We start from the raw sequence: 26,699 nt of genomic DNA on the forward strand, positions 1-26,699 counted from the left end.
TTTGTGGTCAGTTTGTTGTCTGGAAAGGCCTTGTCATGGGCCTCACCGCTTTGGGACCGCAACGATCCTGCCACTGCTTCCATCCAGTCCTTCTTCTCCGAAGTACGCAGTGTCTTTGAGGAGCCAGTCCGGGCTTCCTCAGCCGAGACGGCTCTTCTGAATCTCGTCCAAGGGAACTATTCAGTGGGCGAATATGCCATTCAGTTCCGTACCCTTGCCTCTGAACTCGCCTTGAACAATGAGGCCTCTGCGCAACCTTGAAGAAAGGTTTATCCAGCCACATCAAAGATGTTCTGGCCGCACGAGAAATTCCTGCTAACCTGCCTGAATTAATCCAGTTGGCCACCCGCATTGATATGCGTTTCTCTGAAAGATGCCAGGAGCTCCGCCAAGAAAATTATCTTGTTCGCACCAGGCGGTTTCCCCGCTTGGCACCTCTCTTCCAGAGTCCACTGCAACCTACTCATGTGCCTCCCGCTGAGGAGGCTATGCAAGTGGATCGGTCTTGCCTGACCCAAGAAGAAAGGACTTGCCGCAGAAATGGAAATTTGTGCATGTACTGTGCCAGTATCAAACATTTCCTAAGAGCCCTATTCGTCCTCAGCGTCAGGGAAACGCGTGCACCTAGTTAACGTGGGAGAGGCGTTTCTAGGTGTGAATTCATCCTCTCCACGACTGACTATACCTGTGCGGATTTCTCTACCTGCAAGTACTAATACTTCTTTCTCCACTGTGGCTTTCCTGGACTCTGGTTCAGCAGGAAATTTCATTGAAGCCTCACTCATCAATAGATTCAATATTCCTGTTACCCGTCTCGTCAAACCTCTCTTCATTTCCTCAGTGAATGGAGAAAGACTGGTCTGCACCGTCCGTTATCGCACCGAACCCTTGCTCATGAACATAGGAGTTCATCATCATGAAAATATTGAATTTTTTGTATTGCCCAACTGTACCTCAGAAATTCTTCTTGGCTTGCCCTAGCTCCAGCGTCACACACCTATCCTCGACTGGGCCACTGGGGACGTTAAGAGTTGGGGACCTTCCTGCCACAAACGATGTCTCAAGTCGGTTCCTACAAGTCAATTCTCCATCGCTACACCTATGCCAGGCCTTCCTAAGGCCTATCCGGACTACTTAGACGTCTTTTGTAAAAAGCAAGCAGAGGTCTTACCACCACATAGACCCCACGACTGCCCTATCGACTTGCTCCCTGGTACCACACCGCCCCGTGGTAGGATTTACCCACTCTCCGCTCCAGAAATGCAAGCCATGATGGAATATATTCAGGAAAACCTTAAAAGAGGTTTTATCTGGAAATCTTCTGCTGGATTTTTCTTTGTTGCCAAAAAAGACGGATCTCTACGTCCCTGTATTGACTACCGCGGTCTTAATAAAATTACAGTGAAAAATCGCTATCCTCTGCCCCTCATCTCCGAACTCTTTGACCAACTGCGTGGAGCAAAAATTTTCACCAAACTTGATCTGAGGGGCGCATATAACCTCATCCGTATTCGAGAAGGTGATGAATGGAAAACCACCTTCAATACTAGAGATGGTCACTTTGAATACCTTGTCATGCCCTTTGGACTTTGCAACGCCCCTGCAGTCTATCAGGACTTTGTTAATGAGATCTTTCTGGACATGCTGTATTCCTGTGTGGTAGTCTATCTTGATGACATCCTCATTTTTTCCTCCAACCTAGAGGAACATCGCCTCCATATCCGTCAAGTGCTTCAGCGCCTACACCAAAATCATCTTTACGCCAAAATTGAGAAATGTCTACCGCAGCAGTCTACCCTTCCTGGGATACATTGTGTCCGGTCAAGGCCTTCAAATGGACCCTAATAAGCTATCTGCGGTAATAGATTGGCCACATCCCACTGGCCTGCGAGCTATCCAAAGATTTCTCGGATTTGCAAATTATTACCGTCAATTCATTCCCCACTTCTCCACCATCGTTGCTCCTATTGTAGCACTGACCAAGAAAAATGCTAATCCGAGATCCTGGCCACCACAGGCGGATGAAGCCTTTAACCACCTCAAAGCCGCCTTCTCCTCTGCTCCAGTCTTGTCCAAACCAGATCCTCTGAAGCCCTTCTTCCTCGAGGTTGACGCCTCCTCAGTTGGAGCTGGAGCTGTTCTTCTACAAAAAAGCGCTAAGGGAAAAAATATCACTTGTGGATTTTTCTCCAAAACCTTTTCTCCTCCTGAAAAAAACTATTCCGTAGGAGACCATGAACTATTGGCTATTAAGTTGGCAGTTGAGGAGTGGAGACATCTTCTGGAAGGATCCCTTCATTACATCACCATCTACACAGATCACAAAAATTTGTCTTCTCTTCAATCCGCCCAGCGGTTAAATCCTCACCAGGCTAGATGGTCATTGTTTTTTGCCCGTTTCAACTTTCAAATCCATTTTCGTCCTGCAGACAAGAATGTCAGGGCTGATGCTCTATCACGTTCCACCGATGCCTCAGAAGCCGAGACCCTTCCTCAGCACATCATACCTCCTGAGTGTCTGATCTCTTCTGCTCCTGCTTCTCTGGTGCCAATTCCTCCAGGAAAAACGTATGTTCCTCCACGTCTTCGCCTCCGGATCCTCAAATGGGGCCATTCCTCCCATCTGGCTGGTCTCGCTGGAATCAAAAAATCTATACAGTTGATTGCCAGACACTATTGGTGGTCCTCCCTGGAAAAAGATGTGACCGATTTTGTACGAGCCTATACAGTGTGTGCACGTGACAAGACCCCACGCCAGAAGCCTGCAGGTCTTCTCCTTCCTCTGCCGTTGCCTGAACAGCCTTGGTCCCACATAGCCATGGACTTCATCACTGACTTTCCTTTATCTCATGGCAACACTGTCATCTGGGTGGTCGTTGATCGTTTTTCCAAAATGGCTCATTTTGTCCCGCTTCCTGGCCTTCCTTCTGCGCCACAGTTGGCGAAGCATTTTTTTCTGCAGATTTTTCGTCTTCACGGGCTTCCCACGCATATCATCTTGGATAGAGGCGTTCAATTTGTGTCAACATTTTGGAGAGCTGTCTGCAATCAATTAAAGATCTAATTAAATTTCTCTTCCTCCTATCACCCCCAATCCAATGGACAAGTGGAAAGAGTGAACCAGATTCTTGGTGACTACTTGCGACATTTTGTCTCCTCCCGTCAAGATGATTTGGTCGACCTTCTGCCCTGGGCTGAATTCACGTACTCTCTGAAATTTAAAGGGCCAGTGCACCACTAATTGGTGCCTGGCCCAATCAGTGCTAATCACTTCCTACACTATAAAAACCCACTTCTCCTTCCTGTCCTTGCCGGACCTTGTTGCCCTAGTGCCCTGAGAAAGCGTTTTGTGTGTATCCCTAGCCTGTGTATCCAGACCCTTTGCCGTTGTCCCTGACTACGAACCTTGCCGCCTGCCTTGACCTTTTGCTACGTCCGACCTTGCCTTCGCCTTGTCCTTGTGTACCACGTGTCTCAGCTGTCAGTGAGGTTGAGTCGCTATCAGGGGATACGACTTGGGAGTTACCGCCGCAGCAAGTCCATCCGGCTTTGCGGCTGGCTCTGGTGAAAACCAGTAACTTCTTAGAACCGGTCCCCTGGTACGGCCAACGTCATCGCCTCACTGACACAGAGGATCCACTACCTGCATCCTAACCGCTTACCAGTCCGGTTCCTGACAGGAACATTCACAACTGCATAGGACTATTGTTACGCCGAGCGCTCCGGGTCCCCGCTCCTCCCCGGAGCGCTCGCAGCATCCTCTCATTCGCAGCGCCCCGGTCAGACCTGCTGACCGGGTGCGCTGCAATATCACTCCCAGCCGGGATGCGATTGGCGACGCAGGAGGCGCCGGCTCGCGATGCGCATCCCGGCTCCCGTACCTGACCCGTTCCCCGTCTGTCTTGTCCCGGCGCGCGCGGCCCCGCTCCTTAGGGCGCGCGCGCGCCGGGTCTCTGGAATTTAAAGGGCCACTGCGCCACTGATTGGCGCAGCAGGCCTAATCAGTGTTATCACCTGTGCACTCCCTACTTATACCTCACTTCCCCTGCACTCCCTTGCCGGATCTTGTTGCCATTGTGCCAGTGAAAGTGTTCCCTTGTGTGTTCCTAGCCTGTGTTCCAGACCTCCTGCCGTTGCCCCTGACTACGATCCTTGCTGCCTGCCCTGACCTTCTGCTACGTCCGACCTTGCTCTTGTCTACTCCCTTGTACCGCGCTTATCTTCAGCAGTCAGAGAGGTTGAGCCGTTGCTGGTGGATACGACCTGGTTGCTACCGCCGCTGCAAGACCATCCCGCAATACCAGTAGCAACTTAGAACCGGTCCACCAACACGGTCCACGCCAATCCCTCTCTGGCACAGAGGATCCACCTCCAGCCAGCCGAATCGTGACAACTGTCTAGCCAATCTATAGGAATTACCTTACTTTCTAATCTAAAGCTAATATTTATAATATAAAGGTTCTGCATATCTATCAGGAGTGTATATACTTGTATGGTTCTACAGGTGGACGGCTCGTAGCCTAAAATCTGGTGGCCAGCTGTTTCTCCTCTGCTGGTTGCCAGTATTATTGTTTACTACACACCTTTTTGGGATGCACTATTTCCTATCTGGTGGTTTTTATTTGATGAAATAAATATTGTCTTTTAGCGACACCCCTTTCTTTCTATTAGTTTTCCAGATTTCTAGTCTGTGGGGTTCTCATCATAGGTTTACGTGGGCCTTTTTACTAATTACTACACACTCATTATCTGTTGCTATTTAACAATGTATTAATTGTCAGTCTATATATGTTGTACATAGGATTTGCTGTAGGACTTGCAACATCTCGTATATTGGTAGTACTAAAAGACCTTTGAAGAAAAGGATTCAAGAACATTTGAGAGATGTGAATGGTACAGCATATGTAAATGCTTCAAATGTTTTGAGACATTTTAAAACTGTACACTCAGGTGATGTGTCTGATTTCCAGTTCTATGGTATCGAAGTTGTCCAACCACCAGAAAGGGGTGGTGATCGTATAAACACTCTGCACAATAGAGAAGTTTTTTGGATCTACTCGCTACACACCTTCAAGTCATATGGTCTAAACTTAAGGTCTGATGTCATCTTGCATTATTAGATGTTTTTTGTATGTATATAATGTCATTATGTTGGTTTCACTATAAAATTTCTGATGTTTGGTTCCGCTAAGGAACCTTTTGCCATGATTGCTCTCATGATTTGTAGTGGAGAGGTGTCTAGGCTTTGGAACTTATGGGGTTAAACCCTGAATTGCTGATAGCACACCTGTTCCATTTGGTCCTTTATAATCATCCACCTTCCCACTACCCATCATGCATCTGATGAAATGTCATATGACCTGAAACACGTCCTGCTGAACGTTTCCTGAGTTTTATTCCATTGTCACTGAATTTGAGACGGATCCATGTCGATGTTTTAACTTGGACGAAATAAAGGTGAAGTTACTTTTACCGCTGGCTTCTGCATTCTTGTAATTTACAAATCTGTTTAACTTCCTGGCACCAGTTGATTTGAAAATGTTTTTTCCACCGGAGTACCCCTTTAACTGGACTGCCTTCCAAACACAACAATTTCTTGTTCATAAAGTCATTATCATTGACTTGCAACACTAAGATACACTTTTGACTATGGCAACAACTGCAAAAAAATGGTCCCTACTGTAAGTGACAGTCCCCTACGGGGGGGGGGGGGGGGGGGTTGGCACAAAAAATTTAAGTGGTCATACACATTTAATAGCTGCTGGTCAAACATTTTTTTTAATATGCCTGATCCTAATATGTTGGGATATGTCCTTCTCTGACCTCATATGTCGGGATATGTCCTTCTCTGACCTCATATGTCGGGATATGCCCTTCTCTGACCTCATATGTCGGGAGTCAAGAGGCCCCTGTAACACTTTAGACACTTTATAAAATTAGTGTGCTCAGCTGACTTTTCTTTAATATGTATGGGAGCCTTTAATGTGGGTCAGCACAATGCAGTGTATATTGGTGCTGAATTGTTTTGGGTGATTTATCTGGTTTCTGTCATCACAATAGTGTAGTGGATAGGTTGGCGCACAGACATCAGTCTACAGATATGTACTTATGAACATACTGAATTGATCTTGAAAGAGAGAGTGTAAGGCTCATTCAGTTAGTCAATTAGTGACTATTTTTGAGCCTTCTCCCTAATTTTCACACTTATTTAACAGGACTCAAAAGAATGGTCTGCTGCATTAAACGTATACATGTGGGAAATGGCTCGAATGTGACCCAAGTTGACTATGTTTGGACTGTTAAAATGAATATGGCTGCTGACAATATGCTATGATATACATCGGCATTCTTTTTGACAGGATGTGGACATATAACTACACCATTGTGAACCTAGTCTTAAAGAGTTACATTTGTTTTTGGCATTAAAATGTATAAACCTGGCCCCAGACATGATATTGCAACAGGCTGAGAGACAGACAAATAATTTATCTCATGTATACGGCCAGCTTTAGTGCACCTCAAACATGATACAAAATAATATAGGTAATGTAGTCTTTTTATAGTTGCATTTTAAAAACATAATTCTATACTTGTCATCACAACTGCAAGACATTATGAATGGAACAATCACAGAGTTCTTTGGTCAGAATTGAATATATGACATTTTCTTATAAAAGATCTATATGAAGTGTTCTATTAAACATAGATTCCTATACATCTATTCTTATGGTTCTGAAGATCAGTCTAAGGGCCCGTTTACACATGCATATTTTGCTGCAGTGGTATTTGCCACCCATTAACGTCATTGGGTAGCAAAATCCACATGTGAACGTACCCTAAATATATACCATGAAGCTTTTCTCATGTTTGTTTTTTTGAACAGAGAATTATAGTTCTGCGATTATACAGCAGTTACAAGTCTATTTAAGGATGTAGCAGGAACACATGCACTGAATGCTTACTGAACACGTAATCCGTGCACTTCCACTTGGGAGAAGTAACTCTGCTGCCCTGGCCACATCTCCAATATCTCTGGTGTGCTTCCTGGAGCTCAAATGTGCAGGACTTGTCCAGTCAGCCGTTCTAAACTGGTCTGTGTCAAGTAAAGAGTCAATAAGGATAGTATGCTTCTGTGGCACATCTGAATCTCCACTTAGGTCTTTCACATCTGCAAAAAAAATAAAAAATAAAGACTTATTAATTATATCAATACATAATTGTGGCCATAGGTCAGGTCCATGCACAGCGGATTTGCTGTGTGAATTCTCCACTATAAACCTGTGGGAATCTAGATGACATTTTTTTTTTAAATAAAATCAGCATGTACCAGAAAGCCAAAGCATGCTGCAGATTTTCACTGATTTACATTGCAAAATTTTCCCCCTCAGAATTGAGGTGTTAAATCAGCAATATCCTGATGCTGGGGAATCGCTGCAGTTACACCATGGACTTGCATCCATTGTGGACTTATTCTGCATTCTCAATGCAAAATGAAATGCAGTATAGTATATTATGTTTATTTATATGGAATTGAAGAAGGTTTTAGGTTTCCTTTTATCAAGTGTCCTCCACTTCAGCCCACATAATGCTACTCCTTCACCCCAGCAACTTTTCTTACCTTTCAACCACACTTACCTAACTTGCTGTGGATTTCACTCACACAAATCTGCAGGTAATCTCATACGGGGAGATTTATCAAAACCTGTGCAGAGGCAAAGTTGCCCAGTTGCCCATAGCAACCAATCAGCTTGCTTCTTACATTCTTAAGAAGGCCTATGAAAAATTAAAGAAGCGATCTGATTGGTTGCTATGGGCAACTTTGCCTCTGGACAGGTTTTGATAAATCTCCCCTATAGTTTGCAACCATCGAGTTTTCTGTGTGAAATCCACATTCATAAACTGCCTCAAAGGGGTTCTCCTGGAAGAGAAAAGCAGAGCTAATTTGTTCCAAAAATAGCATCACACACGTCCTCAGGTTGCGTGTGATTTTACAACTTGGCTCCATTCACTTCAATGGACCTGAGCTGTTATACCATACACAAATTGAGAAAAAAATCTGCTCTGTTTTTCTAATCCTGGATAACTCCTTTAAAATGTACCTGTCATCAAATAAACTTTTCTAAACTAACTCAGGCTATATTCCCTAACTACTACTAACACTCCTCCTATCCTTTAAAAAATTCATAGCTTTAAAAAACTCTATATCATACCTTTATTCTTGCTCACATAGTGCAATCTCCCAGCAGGAGAAAGTGGGCATTTCCCAGCAGGCATGACATCACTAAAGCCTGCTGGGGGACCAATTCCACTCTCACATCTTTCAGTGAGGCTCTGTGCAGCTGTCAATCAAGCTCAGTGCAGAGAAACACTTCTTGAGTTTGGTCTCCTGCCAGGCCGGGAGGAGACCAAACTCATTGTATTAATTGTGGCAGGGAACAAAACAGTGCCACCTAGTGGCATTTATGTTGATAACTTTAAAAGCAAGTAAAAGTGTCTAATTACTGTGCTAATTACACAAGGAACACTATATTAAAAGTTTTAATTGGTGATAGGTACTCTTTATGGGTAGTGTCACATGTGCCATATTTTGCTGCTGCATATTTTCCTACCCGCTGAAGTCAATGGGAACCAAAATACGCAGCTGGCTTTCCTACCCATTGACTTCAATGGGTAGGAAAATACACAGCAAAATACGTTACGTATGACCCTACCCTAAGTGCGGATTATACACACTTGCTGAATACATGCTATGAGAGTACCTGCAGAGTTTTGTGTGTGAAATCCAAAGCAAATAAGGTATGAGTAAACATATTCTTGGAGCCAAGTATTCACTAAATCATATAGCTCAGCTATGGGTTCAATGTAAAGAAGACTTCTACAATAATAATATATTTATACTTGTGTATATTATATTAGTAATAAATAATAAAAAGTAAAGGAGCTGCCCAAAGTAGTCAGTCAGGCTGTGTCTTTAATTTTTTAAACTATATTAAAGCAAAGCAAGAATCTCCTAATTTTTGACTAGATTTCATGCACTCCTACAGTTAGACTGACTGAGCTATATCACCAAGACAAAATCATTCAGTCTTAGAGTGGGTAATAATTTTCACTGTTCACTCATAAGAGAAGAACAATAAAAATAACATCATGACTGGATACCTTAAAAACCTTACATGCTGTTACGCCGAGCGCTCCGGGTCCCTGCTCCTCCCCGGAGCGCTCGCGGCGTTCGTCTCCGTGCAGCGCCCCGGTCAGACCCCCTGACCGGGAGCGCTGCACTAGTGTCACCGGCGGGGATGCGATCCGCGTAGCGGGACGCGCCCGCCCGCGGGTCGTATCCCAATCTCCTCACCTGCCCCGTCCTCTGTCTGCTCAGTCCCGGCGCGCGCGGCCTCGCTCTCTAGGGCGCGCGCGCCAGCTGGCTGAGATTTAAAGGGCCAGTGCGCCATTGATTGGTGCCTGGCCCAATCAGTACCTGCACCTGTGCCTTGCTTATAAAAACCCACTTCCCCTTCCTGCCCTTGCCATATCTTGTTGCCTTGTGCCCTGTGAAAGCATTTAGTGTGTTCCCAAGCCTGTGTACTCAAACCTTCTGCTGTTGCCCCTGACTACGACTCTTGCTGCCTGCCCTGACCTTCTGCTACGTCCGACCTTGTTCTTGCTTTGTCCCTCTGTACCGCGCCTGTCTCAGCTGTTAGTGGGGTTGAGTCGCTATCGGGTCGAACGACCTGGGGGTTTCCTGCCGCTGCAAGTCCATCCCGCTTTGCGGCGGGCTCTTGTGAAAACCAGTAACCCCTTAGACTCCGTTCCCCTGGTACGGCCCACGTCATTACCCCACTGACACAGAGGATCCACCACCAGTGTCCTCACTGCATACCAGTCCGGATCCTGACACATGCATTTAGAAGAATCTAAATGCAATCTATCTGCAAGAATCTGAAGGGGGCTCCTAACCGAACCTCTGATGCGGATATAAACACAAAGTCTTATACAAAGAGAGAAATCCTGTTACCTTCTCGTAGTAATTCCGAGAGTTCAGCCTGGTGGTCAACATTGCCTTCTTTGGTTTCCAGCTCTGCAATAGTCATTTCTTCACCTAGTGATTAAAAAAAGGGTAAAAAAAACATAAACTCTTATTTCTTATACCCCATGCCAACCATGTTAATGATAAAAGATCTTCAGAAACATAATCTATTAAACTTAAAACACAGCAAACAACTCCTTTCTCCTTTATTGAATAAATGTCAACAAACCTTCCCCATCACTCCAAGAGGCACTTGCTTTTCGTTTTCTCCAAGTTGGTGAAATCTATAAAAAACACAAAAATATTATTCCAGGATACTTATTTGAGCCTCATTCACTTTGGATATTGGAAGTATTCTGGGCTTCGTGGCCTCTATATTGTGTTTACATCCATTCTTCTAAATCACTGTTTACCAACCAGGGTGCTTCCAGCTGTGGCCAAACTACAACTCCCAGCATGCCTGGACAGTCAAAGGCTGTCCGGGCATGCTGGGAGTTGTAGTTTGGCCAAAGCTGGAGGCACCCTGGTTGGGAAACACTGTTGTACATATACAGAAGCCCCCTAAGTTTAAAATATTAAGTGGTTAAAGGAGGACCATTGTAAGTTTACACCATTCTATGTTGAGACCAGAACTTTATGGAAAACTGGTAATTGGTTCTGAAGCCACCAAAATGTCATCCAAAAATAGGAAAAAGTGAGGATTAAAGAAAAACAAGTAAATAACTATTACAGATAAAGCAAGTCCTTACATATTAAAGAAAGAAAGAGCTGCTGGAAGCTGTAAATCACTGTCTATGTAGAGGACAGGAGCTTCTTCAGGGTCCGGTACAGTACACACAATGTCCTAATAAAGTAAAATGGAGCCGCCCTCACCTATTGTCCAAAGGAGCAGCCAACCCTGGCACAGGTAAAGTGTATTATAGAACATGTAGTACATCCCTGTACTTTAGGGAGGCGCTACCAGACACCAGTCAGTGCATTCACTTCAGTAATACAAGAGTTGTATTAGTAAAATGCCCATTCTGATTGGCCATTCTGATTGGCCTCCAGCCTTTGACACGTTTCACAGATCTGGACTGTCTATAGCATTGTATGTTGGGAATGGTTTTTAGTTACAAGTTACAATGGTCCAGAAAAGACCACTGTATGTTGAAAATATTGCATGTTGAGGCCATTGTAAGCTATTAGAAGGGATCACTGTATATTATCTATCCATTATACATGAGCCTATGTTATGTTCATTGTGCTGATTGGCAGGATATGAAGCTCCCACTGATCAAACATTAATGAGCTATCCCAAGAAAAGGCCATTAATGTGTAAGTCTAGAGAGAGATCTTTAACACATACAATTTGATCATGCAGACAATAAAAAAATTGATTTAATAAAAAAAAACTTTATGCATAACATACAATGTATTACACAGAGATACGACAATATTCAGTCACTTACTTTATTATTTCCATGTTTGTGTTTCATACAAGCCTCTTCAATTGCTTTAAGTGGGCCTGCAAGTCAAGATTTATAATAATCTTATTTACTGTAACAATAAAAGCTGTTGTCTTGTGAAGAAAACCCCCATCCATATGCCCTATTATCGTATATGGACTTCAGAGAAAGTCCTCACTCCAGATCCCCTCAATGCGCCAGAGCTTTAAATTGAATTAAATTAAGGAAATTATAGCAGACTCAACAGTCAAAGGTGGACTCTCTGGATTATATACCTCTTCTTTGTAGAAAAAGGACTCTATAAAGTACTCTGGATTATATAACTGTACCTGCATTTTCTATACTTTCAAGGAGGAGAACTTTGTAGATGGAGGACTCTCTGGATTTTAAACCTCTACCTCGTAAAGAGGGGCTTTAACTTTATCTTAAAGGGGTAATCCGCTGCTCAGCGTTTGGAACAAACATGACCAGAATGCTGCCATTTAAAAAAAACAACGAAAAAACTAAGACAAACGGAGTTACCTCCTGCTGCTCCCCTGATGCCTCCGGTATTCTACTCTCGTCCTTTGATGGGATCCTCTTCCTGTTTCTTGTGGCCGATGTGTCACACTGTAGCTCAGGTAATCGCCAGACACATAGATGTCCCGCCTCAGCCTGTGATGTATTGAGCCCTTGTACCCTTTTCTACCTGGTGCTCAATATATCACACCAGATGGGACAAGACAGTTTACAGTGTTTAGCTGAGCCACAGTTTGACGCAACAACCACAAGAAGCAAAAAGAAGATGCCAGCAGAGGGCGGGAGCAAGATACCCGGGGCCTTTGGGAAGTGGTGGGAGGGAAGTCTGGTTTCTCTTTTAAAAGAGGTTATCCAGAGGGAGGGAGGGGGAGGGGGGGGTAGAAGAATGCCCACTTAACAGTATATAAAATAAAGCTTTACTTACCACCTGCACTCTAGCTGTGCCTCCAGTGCTCTGGTCCCTGACCAAGATTCTTTTTCTGTCAGAAGTCGTGATGCTTGGGGAGGGAGTGACATCGGGCCCCAGAGTGTCACACTGCCTCTCAGCGAATTACTGCCCACAGTGATGTCCCATTTCAGCCAGTGATTGGCTCCGAGCCCCGAAGTCACTCCAGGCCCAAGCGTCACGATTTCTGACAGGACAGCTGACAGGACAGGAAGAGGATCACGGCCAGGGACTAAAGCAGGACACCAGAGGCAGCATTAAATGGCAGCATTTTTGGAAATTTTTCAATACAAATGTTCAATCTCAGACTACCCCTTATTCACATCTGTGTCATGGTTTCCATTATGACTCCCAATGCAGTCTGCTAGGGTTTCACTTTAAAAACAGACTAGATTAAAGGGGTATTCCAGGCCAAAACTTTTTTTTATATATCAACTGGCTCCGGAAAGTTAAACAGATTTGTAAATTACTTCTATTAAAAAATCTTAATCCTACCAATAGTTATTAGCTTCTGAAGTTGAGTTGTTGTTTTCTGTCCAACTGCTCTCTGATGACTCACGTCCCGGGAGCTGTGCAGTTCCTATGGGGATATTCTCCCATCATGCACAGCTCCCGTGACGTGACATCATCATTGAGCAGTTAGACAGAAAACTTCAGAAGCTAATAACTATTGGAAGGATTAAGATTTTTTGATAGAATTAATTTACAAATATGTTTAACTTTCCGGAGCCAGGTTTTGCCTGGGATGCCCCTTTAATTGTAAGGTCTTTTTTTGCCATCAATCTTTTATGTTTCTACTAGCGCTGCAGACAACTCTATTTTTTATGTCAAAATAAACAGAACTGAGAACCCAGATGCAGATGTGAATACAGCATTACATTCTCATTCATTCCTCTATGGTTTGCTATTTTTTAGCTAGAAAAACTGTATTCACCTAATAAAAATGGTACAAAGAAAGAAGCAATTCAGCTCACACCTGTATGTCTTGCTGTCACTCAGGCAGCGTGGACCACACTGCAATGCAAAAAGTTCAAGGAAAGGATTTTCCAGCACAGCAGCTCTTCAGGAAGATGCAAAATGTATTAGAATAAGACTCCAGTCGACATAGGGCAAAGAGAAAAGTGACCTGTTTCGATTTTCCAAGCAATCTTACTCGTACAAAGAGTATAAGTAAGATTGCTTGGACAATCGAAACGTGTCACTTTTCTAGCTATGTGAATTGGTGTCTGAAGAGGTGCTGTGCTGGACAATCCTTTCCTTGTTATTTTTCTCTTAAACAGGGTATGCAGATGTCATCTCTTTAAGAATCTAGTACTTGCTAATATGTAAATAATGCCAGTATATATATGTTCTTTAGGAAGATTTTTTTAATGTATGCAATAAGAGTAATACAGGATAAAAAGGCCACACCATTCATGCTAAGGCCCTCCTACTTTTTTGGAAAAGGTCTGTTGGCATAGAAAGGCAAAAAGGTGAACATTTTTGTATAAAACAGCAGCTTGTGCAAAAATCTGTGACTTGTGTATGCAGGAAAACTGGCGTACAGCCTTGGTACATTCCCCCTATGTGTTTTTGGAAAGTAGGCGAACAACATTTGCTAGCTCTGGACACTTACAGGTATCATTGTCTTAAAATTAAAACCAGGGATGCATTTGGCATTTGGTTTCTGGCCATTAATGTGGATTGCAAATGGCAGACAGCCCACCAACTATGGCAAATATGCGACAGATTCTTTATCTCCTTGGGGACGGAGCCCATTATAACCCTAAGGACGGGAGCATTTTTTGCAATTCTGACCACTGTCACTTTAAGCATTAATAACTCTGGGATGCTTTTACTTTTCATTCTAATTCCGAGATTGTTTTTTCGTGACATATTCTACTTTATGTTAGTGGTAAATTTTTGTCGATACTTGCATCATTTCTTGGTGAAAAATTCCAAAATTTGATGAAAAAATTGAAAATGTTGCATTTTTCTAACTTTGAAGCTGTCTGCTTGTAAGGAGAATATACATTCCAAATAAATGATATATTGATTCACATATACAATATGTCTACTTTATGTTTCCATCATAAAGTTGACAAGTTTTTACTTTTGGAAGACATCAGAGGGCTTAAAAGTTCAGAAGCAATTTTCCAATTTTTCACAAAATTTTCAAAATCGGAATTTTTCAGGGGCCAGTTCAGTTTTGAAGTGGATTTGAAGGGTCTTCATATTAGAAATACCCCATAAATTACCCCATTATAAAAACTGCACCCCTCAAAGTATTCAAAATGACATTCAGTAAGTTTGTTAACCCCTTAGGTGTTTCACAGGAATAGCAGCAAAGTGAGGGAGAAAATTCAAAATCTTCATTTTTTACACTCGCATGTTCTTGTAGACCCAGTTTTTGAAATTTTATAAGGGGTAATAGGAGAAAAAGCCCCCCAAAATTTGTAACCCAATTTCTCTTGAGTAAGGAAATATCTCATATGTGTATGTAAAGTGTTCGGCGGGCGCAGTAGAGGGCTCAGAAGGGAAGGAGCAACAATGGGATTTTGGAGAGTGAATTTTGCTGAAATGGTTTTTTGGGCATGTCACATTTAGGAAGCCCCTATGGTGCCAGAACAGCAAAAAAAAACAAAAAACACATGGCATACTATTTTGGAAACTACACCCCTCAAGGAACGTAACAAGGGGTCTGGTGAGCCTTAACACCCCACAGGTGTTTGATGACTTTTCGTTAAATTCGGATGTGTAAATGAAAAAAAAAAATTTCACTAAAGTGCAGTTTTTCCCCCAAAATTTACAATTTCTACAAAGGGTAATGGGAGAAAAATCCCCCCAAAATTTGTAACGCAATTTCTCCCAAGTACGGAAATACCCGATATGTGGCCCTAAACTGTTGGCTTCAAATACGACAGGGCTCTGAAGTGAGAGAGCGCCATGCGCATTTGAGGCCTGAATAAGGAATTTGCAGTAGGGGTGGACCCGGTTACAAGGATGGGGCTTGTCTCCACCAAAACCCTACAGCAGTGTCTCCCAACGGGTGCCTCCAGCTGTTGCAAGACTCCCAGCCTGCCAGGACAGTCTATGGCTGTCCGGCAACACTGTTGTGGTTTTGCAACAGTTGGAGGCGCTGTTTAGGAAACACTGCCGTATGAGACGTTTTTCATTTTTATTGGGGGGGGGGGGGGGGGAGACGTGTAAGGGGGTGTATGTGTAGTGTTTTACTTTTTATTATTTGTTAGTGTAGTGTAGTGTTTTTAGGGTACATTCACACAGGCAGGGGTTCACAGTAAGTTTCCTTGAAGGAAACCCACCCGTGTGAATGTACCCTGTACATTCACATGGAGGTGGGGGAGGGGGGCGCCCCAAACCTTCAGCTGTGGCAAAATGAAAACTCCCAGAATTCACTGACAGACCGTACATGTTGGGAGTTGTAGTTTTACAACAGCTGTAGGCACACTGGTGGGGAACCACTGAGTTAGAAAACAGACTCTAGCTCAGTGATTCCAACCCATGTGCCTCCAGCTGTTGCAAGACTACAACTCCCAGCATGTACGGTCTGTCAGTGCACTCTTGGAGTTGTAGTTTTGCAACAGCTGGAGGCACACGGGTTGGAATCACTGAGTTAGGAAACAGACTCTAGCTTAGTGTTTCCCAACCAGTGAGCCTACAGCTGTTGCAAAACTACAATTCCCAGCACGGCCAGACAGTCAGGGATGCTGGGCATGTAGTTCTGCAATATCTGGCCCTTCAGATGTTGCAGAACTACAACTCCCAGTATGCCTGGACAGTCTGGGCATGCTAGGAGTTGTAGTTATGCAACAACTGGGGAAGAACAGTTTGGAGACCGCTAAGTAGTGGCTTCCAAACTGTAGCCCTTCAGATGTTACAAAACTACAACTCCAAGCATGCCCAGGCTGTCCAGGCATGCTGGGAGTTGTAGTTCTGCAACATCTGAAGGGCCAGATATTGCAGAACTACACGCCCACCATCCCTGACTGTCTGGGCATGCTGGGAATTGCAGTTTTGCAACATCTGGAGGGCTAAAGTTTGGAGACCACCATATAGTGGTCTCCAAACTGTGCCACTTCAGATGTTGCAAAACTACAACTCTCAGCATGCCCAGACAGTCAGTGCATGCTGAAAGTTGTAGTTTTGCAACATCTGGAGGACCACAGTTTAGAGACCACTACACAGTGGTCTCCAAACTGTGACCCTCCCGATGTTGCAAAACTACAACTCCCAGCATGCCCAGACAGCCTTTGGCTGTGTGGGTATGCTGGAAGTTATAGTTTTGCAGCTTTTAGAAGGCAACAGTGAACATCACTTATCGCAATCTTCACTGCAGCCTTCTCCACCGCACTTTCCGGCCGCCGCTCTTCCTGATTCCGCCGCTGGTCCGTGGATGCCGCCGATGCCGCCTCCGAAGGTCCGGGTAAGCCGGGCCATGTTCCCCCCTCCCTGCCCGTGTTCCCCCCTCTCCGCCCGTTTTCCCCCACTCTGTACCGACTTCCGATCGGTGGCCAGAGCGGGGGAAATGAAATCTAACTCCCCCGCCCCCCTCCTGCCATTGGTGGTCAGCCTGACCGACCAATGGCAGGGGATAGGAGGGGGTGGCAACACTGCCACCTCGCTCCTATCCTTTAGGCTGGTCGGAGCTGGCTCTGACAGCTCCGATCAGTCTTATTTTTCCGGGCGATCGGGTCACCAGTGACCCGATTTTGCCCGGATCGCGGCAAATCGCAGGTCTGAATTGACCTGCGATTTTCTGCGATCGCCGACATGGGGGGGTCTCAAGACCCCCCTAGGCATTGCCACGGGATGCCTGCTGATAGATATCAGCAGTCATCCCGGTCCGATCACCGCCCGGCGAGCGGCAGTGATCGGAGATGCCGAGGCCGTATGGATATGCCCTCCGTCCCTAAGTGACAGGACGCGAGGGCGTATGCATACGCCCTTCGTCCCCAAGGAGTTAAACATGTTGACAAAACATTACATTAAGGTATCACTTACCTTTCATTGAGTCCATACTTAGGTTAAGCGATTTTCTTCTTTTTTCTTGAAACTCCATTTGTAATTTAATTTCCACAACCTAAAAAATATATATATAAATTTTCTCATAATGCCATATTATGATTTCTAATAGCCATATATTACTAGCCATCACTGTAGAGTGAAGGATACCTAAAATTGCATTGAAAATGGTCTGCTACAGAGGAGGTCTTCTATAAGAAGAAGGCTGTGTACAAAAATGAATACTGTAAAATCCATCCAATCAAAATATGTAGGTGGTCTTCTAAAACATTTGGTCTGCTTGAGAGGCAAAGCATTAGACAGATTGGACAAGATTACTGATGCAGAATTACAGCACTTAAAGACTACCTGTCACCAAATAAACTTTTCTAAACTAACTCAGGCTATGTTCCCTAACTACTCCTAACACTCCTCCCACCCTTAAACAAATTTTCAGAGCTTTAAAAAGATCTGTATCTTACCATTCTTCTTGCTCACATAGTGCAATCTCCCAGCAGGAGAAAGTGGGCGTTTCCCAGCAGGCATGACATCACTGAAGCCTGCTGGAGTACCACTTCTGCCCTCACATGCTTGCAGAACTGTCAGCAAGGCTATGCAGCTTTCAGTAAGACTCTGTGCAGCTTTCAGTGAGGCTCTGTGCAGCTTTCAGTGAGGCTCTGTGCAGCTGTCAATCAAGCTCAGTGCAGGAAGTAGAACTTCCTGAGTTTGGTCTGCTGCCAGGCCAGGAGGAGACCAAATTCATTGTATTAATTACAGCAGGGGCCAGAAAAGCACCACCTAGTGGCTGATTTTTCTATTACAATTTAAACATATTTATGTTGATAATTTTAAAAGCAAGTGAATGGGAAAGTGTATGCTAATTACACAAACAACAATACATTAAAAGTTTTATTTGGAGACAGGTACTCTTTAAAGGAGAGAAATTATCAAGTGGCCCTGTTGTAACCAATAGGCATTTTACTACAGCTAAGCTGGAGACAATGAAGCAAAGTAACAAGTAGCTCAGTAAACTATAAAGATTCTTTTAGAGCAGCTAATTTCTCTTCTCCTGAACTATACCATGCAAAGGGGCTAAATAATATTATTTTTCTATCATACACTGTAATTTTCTGTTGAACTACAGGGCTCTAGTCCTTGGTTGTGTTCAAACTAGCCTTATACAAACATATATTTATGTCTGTATTATAGCCACAAATCCTGGCCTAACCATGGGTCTTATGACCCAAACTGACAGCTTTTGGGAAATGCGACTGTTATACGTATGTATAAGTATGTCCACATTAGGCTACTTGCAGCAAGGAAGAAAATCCTTGCACTACATAACAGTAAGAAAAGTGCTTTTAATTCTAGCATCAATACATGGACATGTTGCCACTACAGCATGAGCCTTTATTCACAGCTTATATCAATACTACTGTAAACTCAGCCCTTGAGTAACCACCAAGAACCACCAAGACTAAAGAGAACAAAAACAGGTGGTAACTTTAGCAACCTATGGGAAAACATAATAAATGATTTGTCTAAATGTTCATTGGACTGAAAACATGGTATTCAAAGTAATAATGTAAACTCACTTGTTCAATATTGGACCAGAAAAACTCAATCTCTCTAGCAATTGTAGCAGCAATCCGCTTTAGTTTGTTCTCCTCTTCTTTCCGCGCTCGTTCATTGTTCACTCTCTTTTCTTCATGATAGCGGGCAGCAGTTCTCACCAACTATAGCCAGAAAACAGAAACAGGTAATGATTCAAAAAACATCACTATCTGCAATAAAAAACTAAATCTTTAAACACAGGGTGCATTCTTTATATGTATTACACCAATATATATATATATATATATATATATACGGTATATATATACAGACTAATAAAAAAGATGTGTATAATGGTCCAATGGATAAAATGTGTTTATTCTAGTTTACCTTCTTTGCACAAGCCATCTTCCACATCCTTTCTTGAGCAAAGTCTGCAGCCATCCACTGCATCTCTTCCAACAAGTAATCCCAGTGTGATTTGGGCCTTGAGGGCTCTTGTAGCTTTGGAAGTCTCCTCAAAGACCATAAACCTTCCTTACGAAGCTCTGCAATGCGCTGATGGACAAGGTTTTCCTAAGTAGTAAGTACAGATTATTACAATGCCGAGTACAACAGTCAGGGAATTTAGTCCTGGCCAGCGTTTGGAACTTAATGTTCTGACCACTGTTTTCGCGCTGCGGAGGTCGGCCACGCCCCCTCAATGTAAGTCATGGCAGGGGTTGTCACACCCCCTCCCATAGACTTGCATTGAAGGGGCGTGGGCGTGATGTCACTAGGGGCATGGCCACCCCCCGCAGCACGAAGACAGCGGTCAGAACATTAAGTTCCAAACGCTGGCCAGTGGAGTACCCCTTTAAAGGGGAAATACATTAATAGGATCACCACTTGGCCAACAAGAAAGAGAACAAAAAGAGCTGGACATTCACTACTCCTCAGTCCTGGTCGAAAGACTTTTTTTTTTGTGCATGCAATATTTCACCCAGTTATGCATTTTCGACATCAAATGTATTACTTATTATTTAACTCAAGAAAATGTGACCTGTAAAACATTGCATAATATTGTATAATACATAGAGACAATAATGTTAACTTTGATCGGATAATGCACATGCACGCTATATTTGTTTATAGGAAACCTTTAAAGTGTACCTGTCACTTAAAAAAAAACTGTTGTAATGTTGTAAAGACATGTCAAAAGGAGTGTTCAGACCCTGACCAAATGTTAGAATGAATGGGAAGAAAAGCATGGCTTACCAAGATGATCCCATAGACTTACATTGTAGGTTTGTCTCACTTAGGGCGATATTCTCCCAGCTAGTTCTAGCTATTGGTTGCAGTCTGAACACTCAGATCCCAACCAATCAAAAGTTTTGACATGTCTCTAAAACATATCAAAAGTGTTTTAAACTGACAATTTATTACTTATCAGTCTCACAATATCAGTCTCACCTGTTCCATCAGTTTGTCCTGTGAACTTTCTGGAGTTGCCGTGCTGTGTACAGTAGTCTGGATTTTAATGCCAATTGTTCCAGTAGAGGCTTTGGTAACTGTGGCGGACAGAGCTTTATTTGCAGTTTGGTTGGTTCTGTTTGTTGGCAGTGAGAAGGATGCAACAGGGTTATTGGTAGAGATGGCAGCAGGAGCCACAAATGAATTTGGCTGTACACTGCTGTTGGTGAGACGTTGTTGGGGAGACTCTGCAGCCGGCCTCATCAGGGTGACAGTCTATGAGAGACAATACAATCAAAACAATACAGTCTTAGAAAATATATGCATTGTCTTCTTAATATTGTAAAGAATAGTATCATCTAAAGCAAAGATGCCAACAAAGGCAGCAACATAGCTGGCGAAAAACTTAAAGATCCTGTCTTCCACCTACACTTTAATGGGAATGTGTCAGCTAAGCTCTCAAAACTGTTGACAGCCCTAAAAAGAGGTTGGGGAGGGAGTGGAATGACATCTGATTTTGGTAATGCAACTTTACTTTACTTGCACAGATCTTTCTGCATGGAGAGCTTTCTCAGCCCACCTCTAGGCTCTGAGTGACATACCTAGCATCCAATCAGGAAACTGAAAGGAGGGGCCAGGGAAGATCTGGGAATCAAATGAGAAGAGCCCACCTTCTAGACATTTTCTGTTGTGGCAATTGGCACAACAAATAACATTTTTATTGGTCATGTGAGGTGTCATTACACTACCCTCCCCCTCCTCTGTATAAATATATACATACACAACATACAACATATAAGCCACAAAGGAATGGCAAGAAAAAAATGGGTTATATTAAGATCAATTTCAGTTGTTTTTTTGCAGTAAAAAGATCTACATAGAGGCTTATAAAAAAAAAATTTTACAAAAAATTATATTATACATACATATTTACACAATTGGGTTCACAAGTGTGCACACCCTTGGAGAACTGGTAATATTTGCACCATTTTTAAAGAAAACATAAGTTAATAGGCAAAACACAGTTCTTTCACTTTTTATGGAAGTCATATTCAACTGTATGTTATAAAAGAATGGTACAATCATAAAACAAAACATGGCAACAAATAAAAAATGAAATGACCCCTGTTCAAAAATCCGAACCCTAAGTTCTTAATGCTGTGTAGTGCCCCTTTTAGCATCAATGACAGTGTGAAGTCTTTTGTGCTATAGCTTTCCATTTGTCTTGGCAAAATGCCTCCAGTTCATGCAAAGTCTTTGGTCATCTTGCAGGAAATATATATTTAAGATCTCCCCACAGTGGTTCAATGGGTACTCTGGAGGAATAAAATATTTTCAAACTAACTGGTGCCTGAAAATTTTATAGATTTGTAATTTATGTCTATTTAAAAATCTTGATCCTTCCAGTACTTATCAGCTGCTGTATGCTCAAGAGGAAGTTGTATAGTTCTGGAGCATACAGCATATGAGAAGTAATAAAAGGCTTAAGATTTTTATATAGAAGTCATTTACAAATACTATCATACTTTTCTGGCAACACTAGATTTGAATGCATTGTTTTCCCTCCGGAGTACCCCTTTAAGGACAGGACTGTGATGGTCACTTTTGGGCAGAAGAATGCAAATTGTCTGCCAGTATTTTCTGATAACATTTTGAATTCATCTTCATTCATTTTCACAAGATTCTCTTTTATGAGCTCACACACCCCAAAACATCAGTGACCACCACCATGCTTCGCAGTAGGGATGGTATTCCTTTCACTACAGGCCTTGTTGACCCTCCTTTAAACATAGCACTTATGGTTGCGACTATAAAGCTCTATTTTGGTCTTGTCACTCCAGGTTACAGTGTTTCAGAAGCTGTGAGGCATGTCAAGGTGTTTTCAAGCATATTATAACTAAAATGTTTTTGTGGCATTGGCACAATGAAGGTTTTCTTTTTGGCAAATCAAACAAGCAGCTCATATTTGTTTAAGAATCGTCACATTGTGCTCCTTAAAACAACCACATCATCTTCTTCTAGCACAGCCTGTATTACCTTGGGCTTTTCTTTGTATCCTGAACAATTTTTCGGGAAGTGGTGGATGAAATCTTTCATGATCTACTTTATCTTGGCTTGGTAATAAGTGATTGAACAATACTGACTGACATTTTCAAGGCTTTTGATATCTCTTTATATCCTTTTCAATATTTATAAAGCCCTGTTATGCAGGTCTTTCGACAGTTCTTTTATGCTCCCCATGGCTTAGTATCTTGCCTGCTCAGTGCATCCATGTGAGAGCTAACAAACTTATTGACTATTTATACACAGGAACTACTTGCAATTAAAAAATCCACAATTTAATAGCTTTTTTTTTTTAACTTGGGTCTGTCATCCTGTGTGTCTGTAAAAAATCCAAAGATTTAAGGGTATGTAAACTTTTTGATCAGAGACATTTGGGGCGATTTTTGGTATCATAATGATTTAAAAAGGAACCAAACAACTATATAACAATATGTGGCTTTATATGATCACTATCCTTAAATAAACTACAGAGTTTTTATATGACTAGTCACACACACACACAGACAAATGCAGATTTGGTATGAGGAAAACAGATAAACATAAATCTTGCTGTATAGATGAATGCTGCAAAATGAAAACTTTTCATACCTGTTGCTGAACTGTGCCTTGTGTTTGTGATACAGTTATTGGTAACTGAGCATGAAATGCTGGCTGCAGGGACTGGGAGATCTGTGATGGCAGCTGATTCTGAGGAGATGCCTGGATTGGCATCCCCGAGGTCTGGGTTTTAATTTGTACCTGGATCTGAGGCTGAATTTGACCATCTGTGATTTGTTGCTGCTGTTGTGCCAGGTGCAGTGCAGCAGGAAGGGTAGATATTGGAATGTTGGGAGTCTGCACCCTGCCAGGCAACTGGGGTGGAGGGGTGTGCAGGCTGGCAGCATTCTGCACAGGTGGTCCCTTGGAGGGATCATATTGTTGTTGGTTCTGCTTCTGCCCTGTCAGCTGTACCGTCTGTGGAGTAGGGGGCATTCCCCCTGGACAGAAAAGACAAGAAAACAGTAAGTACATATCTGAAAGAAAATGCAGGACAAAAATATTACAACATGTCATCCATGTGCAGAACAAAAAGATGGTAATACCTTGTGCAGTAGGCATTAGCTGCTGTAGGGGTACCCCAGATGCCACCCCTGGGTGCTGGTAAACCATTCCATGGCGTGTTACATCAAGGCGTGCTCTCTTGCTAGGGTCTGCAGTGATCACAAAGACTTCTCTTATAATAAGCAGGAATCATTACATAAGAACTGTTTCACTGTCGTTGGAGACAACAACTGAGCAAGACAGACAAATCGTAAGGGGTAACCGTTACTTTCAAAAACTTCTGAAATGGTGGACCCATGGCGATGGGTCATAAGTTTTGATCAGTGTGTCTCCAGGAGCTGAGACCCCCACAAGTTACTAAAATAAATAGGAAGAAGTTCCTATTCATTTCTACTTGGCACAGCTTGACTCTCTTGGGAAGCTGAGTGTGCCATGTACAGATTCAGGCACAACTAATGTTCAAGCACAATTTTTTCTTCCATTGAATTCTAACATATTTAATGCAAAAAAGTCCCTTAGTTCTCACACAGTTTAATTCTACTACCATAATAAATCAAGTACCAGGACCTTATTATCAGCCAATTAAGCATCAAAACACATCTGTATATTGGCACACATCTTAGCAGGTTTAGGGGAAAATGACTTATTTACAAAGAGCTTTTTGCTGTAGCCCCCCCCCCCCCAAAAAAAAACTGCTGAAAAACTGACCAAAAACATCAAATAAAATGGCCCAAATGCAAAACATAGGTCTAAAAGTTTCAAATGATGTTTTTGTGGCTCAAATTGAATGAACATAGAGGGATATTTATCATTCAATATAGACGTTATTTTCCGTCTATAATTGGCGATGTGATGGCGCAGTCATGTAATATTAGCGACATTTGTGCGACTTTTGTAGTAGACGTTTCCTACTTTTAAAAATTGCACAAACCCCGATTTCCAGGCGGTAAAGTACGCCGACCAAAAGTACACTTACAAAACCACGTAAGCTAGAGATTTTCCCGCCCTTGCAAAGCGGTGGAGAATTCATCATCTACAGTACACACTTATGATAAATTACACGCCGCAACGGAAAAAGTTAGACAGAAAAAACGGCGGTCAAAAAACAGTAGAGTACAATTTGAATGATAAATCTCCCCCATAGTATCATAAAAAGTCTCATAAACTGTCTATTAATCCATACAGCACTCTCCGAGGAGAGCCAAGCAGAAACAAACAGGCACAATGTTTAGCTGAGAGCTTCTGTTTTAGCGATCGGTGGCCATCAAAACTTCGAAACATGCCACTAAATGGCAGATGTTAGTCTGAGATCACAGTGACAATACACCTTGCTGTGGACATACCTGCTTGTGTAAGGGCTTGTTGTCTTTTAAAGGCCTCGATATCTATTGCATTTGCTGCTCCTACTGCTCCGCTCCCTGTTAGAGATTGCTATTTGTGATAAAACACAACATATACAAGAGAAGTTAAACAGAATATTTATTTACAAAAAAATGTTAATTCTAAGGCTGCGTTCACACTATAAAAATGCACCCGTTATGAACGCCCGTTATAAAAAGAGGGGAAATCGGCATTTATACGGCCGGTACAAAATCACTAACGGCTATTAGAAAAATCCCATAGACTATAATGGGATTTTCTAATAGCCGTTAGTGATTTTGTACTGGCCGTATAAATGCCGATTTCCCCTCTTTTTATAATGGGCGTTCATAACGGGTGCATTATTATAGTGTGAATGCACCCTAACATACTTTGTAAAATAGGGGTACTTTGTAAAAGAAAGTGAGTTTTACCATACTGCGCAGTACATCTGGAGAAGTCCCGGGAATATAATTATCAGTATTCATTATAATATATATTATATCTACAAAGGTAAAATTTAGCTTTAGGTTCTTATTGTCTGTTCAATGTTTTTTCAACTACTAAACCATATAGTGAAACATCATAATATATATTTATTGCTCGAGACCAAAAATGTGATATAGGCTCAAAACACCATTATGCCATTTTTTTTTATTTTAACATTGTTGATCTCTAAGTGACAATAAGGCTACATAATCCTAATAATAATATAATCCTAATAATCCTTTTTAAATATATTTTTTTAAATCCTACAAATACATTTATCTAAGCATATACTTTTTTTTTATTAATTACTGTCATATTAGGGTATAAAGGTGTATGTCATCATTTAATAAAGCTAATCTGTGCCCTGGATTCCTGAATTGACATGTCCATAAATCCATACCATATAAACTACGGCACAGAATTCTATAAAAAAAAACAATGGGATGGGATTTGTGGGTAGATTTCACGTGGAATTTTGCAGATTATACAGATATGGTAATTTCCATGCTGAAATCTTTCATATAAACATGCCCTAACCCTGGCAATGTATCTATATCTATATCTATCTATCTATCTATATATTTGTGTCTGCGCCAGAATTTGCACCAGAATTGAAAAAACCCTGACTAACTCTCCATTTTAGGAAGAAAACCCAATAAAGGGGCGTGGCCACTGATAAAGGGGGATTAGTCTCCGAAAAGGGGCATGTTCCCGACATTTTCACAAAAACTAACATATTTACTAAGGTTTCCACATAAAATGTGGTGGATTTCAGCTGAGGAAAACCCTACAGATCAGAGCATGTGTAAAAAAAAGCAAAGTACTGGTAAGTCAAAAATGTAGGAAAACCTTAGTAAATACAGTGGAAAATAAATTGTAGGGAATTAAAACCCACAAATAAACCTACACTCCACTCTTAGTAAATGAGGTTCAATGTGTGTGTGTGTATGTATGTGTGTATGTATGTGTGTATATGAGTGTATGTTTCAGCATCACGTCCAAACGGCTAAAGATAGTAACATGAAACTTGGCACACATTACTTATATGTCAACAAACATAGGATAGGTGATTTAACCCTTACTCGACTCTTTGCCAGGGTCGGGGTTTTTGTTTGAAATCCAATACAAGTCTATGGGAAATATATGTTACTGCATAACTTCCAAATGGCTGGAGATATTTCGATAATACTTGGTCACATGTTACTTATATGTCCACTTAAAATATAGGATAGTTAATTTAACCCTTAACTACCCCCATCTGTGAGGGTTTTTGTTTAAAGTCCCATGCAAATCTACAGGAAAT

The 26,699-nt window shown here is 42.2% G+C and overlaps 1 protein-coding gene across 6 annotated transcripts in view; it reads right to left on the reverse strand.

Moving 5' to 3' along the window:
• Positions 1–26,699, reverse strand: part of EP400 (E1A binding protein p400) — a 170,342-nt gene that overhangs the window by 94,665 nt on the left and 48,978 nt on the right. For all 6 annotated transcript variants that reach the window (XM_056533150.1, XM_056533142.1, XM_056533153.1 and 3 more), the window contains 11 exons: positions 24,892–24,979; positions 23,590–23,697; positions 23,096–23,484; positions 20,444–20,719; positions 19,382–19,567; positions 19,033–19,173; positions 17,438–17,516; positions 11,476–11,531; positions 10,254–10,308; positions 10,013–10,096; positions 6,963–7,168 (listed from right to left, as the gene is read on the reverse strand). In XM_056533150.1, coding sequence (XP_056389125.1) covers positions 6,963–7,168; positions 10,013–10,096; positions 10,254–10,308; positions 11,476–11,531; positions 17,438–17,516; positions 19,033–19,173; positions 19,382–19,567; positions 20,444–20,719; positions 23,096–23,484; positions 23,590–23,697; positions 24,892–24,979 — 1,668 coding nt within the window. The remainder of the gene's footprint in view (positions 1–6,962; positions 7,169–10,012; positions 10,097–10,253; positions 10,309–11,475; positions 11,532–17,437; positions 17,517–19,032; positions 19,174–19,381; positions 19,568–20,443; positions 20,720–23,095; positions 23,485–23,589; positions 23,698–24,891; positions 24,980–26,699) is intronic.

This window comes from Hyla sarda, chromosome 1, assembly GCF_029499605.1.
Source record: "Hyla sarda isolate aHylSar1 chromosome 1, aHylSar1.hap1, whole genome shotgun sequence".
In the NCBI taxonomy this organism is placed as follows: domain Eukaryota; kingdom Metazoa; phylum Chordata; class Amphibia; order Anura; family Hylidae; genus Hyla; species Hyla sarda.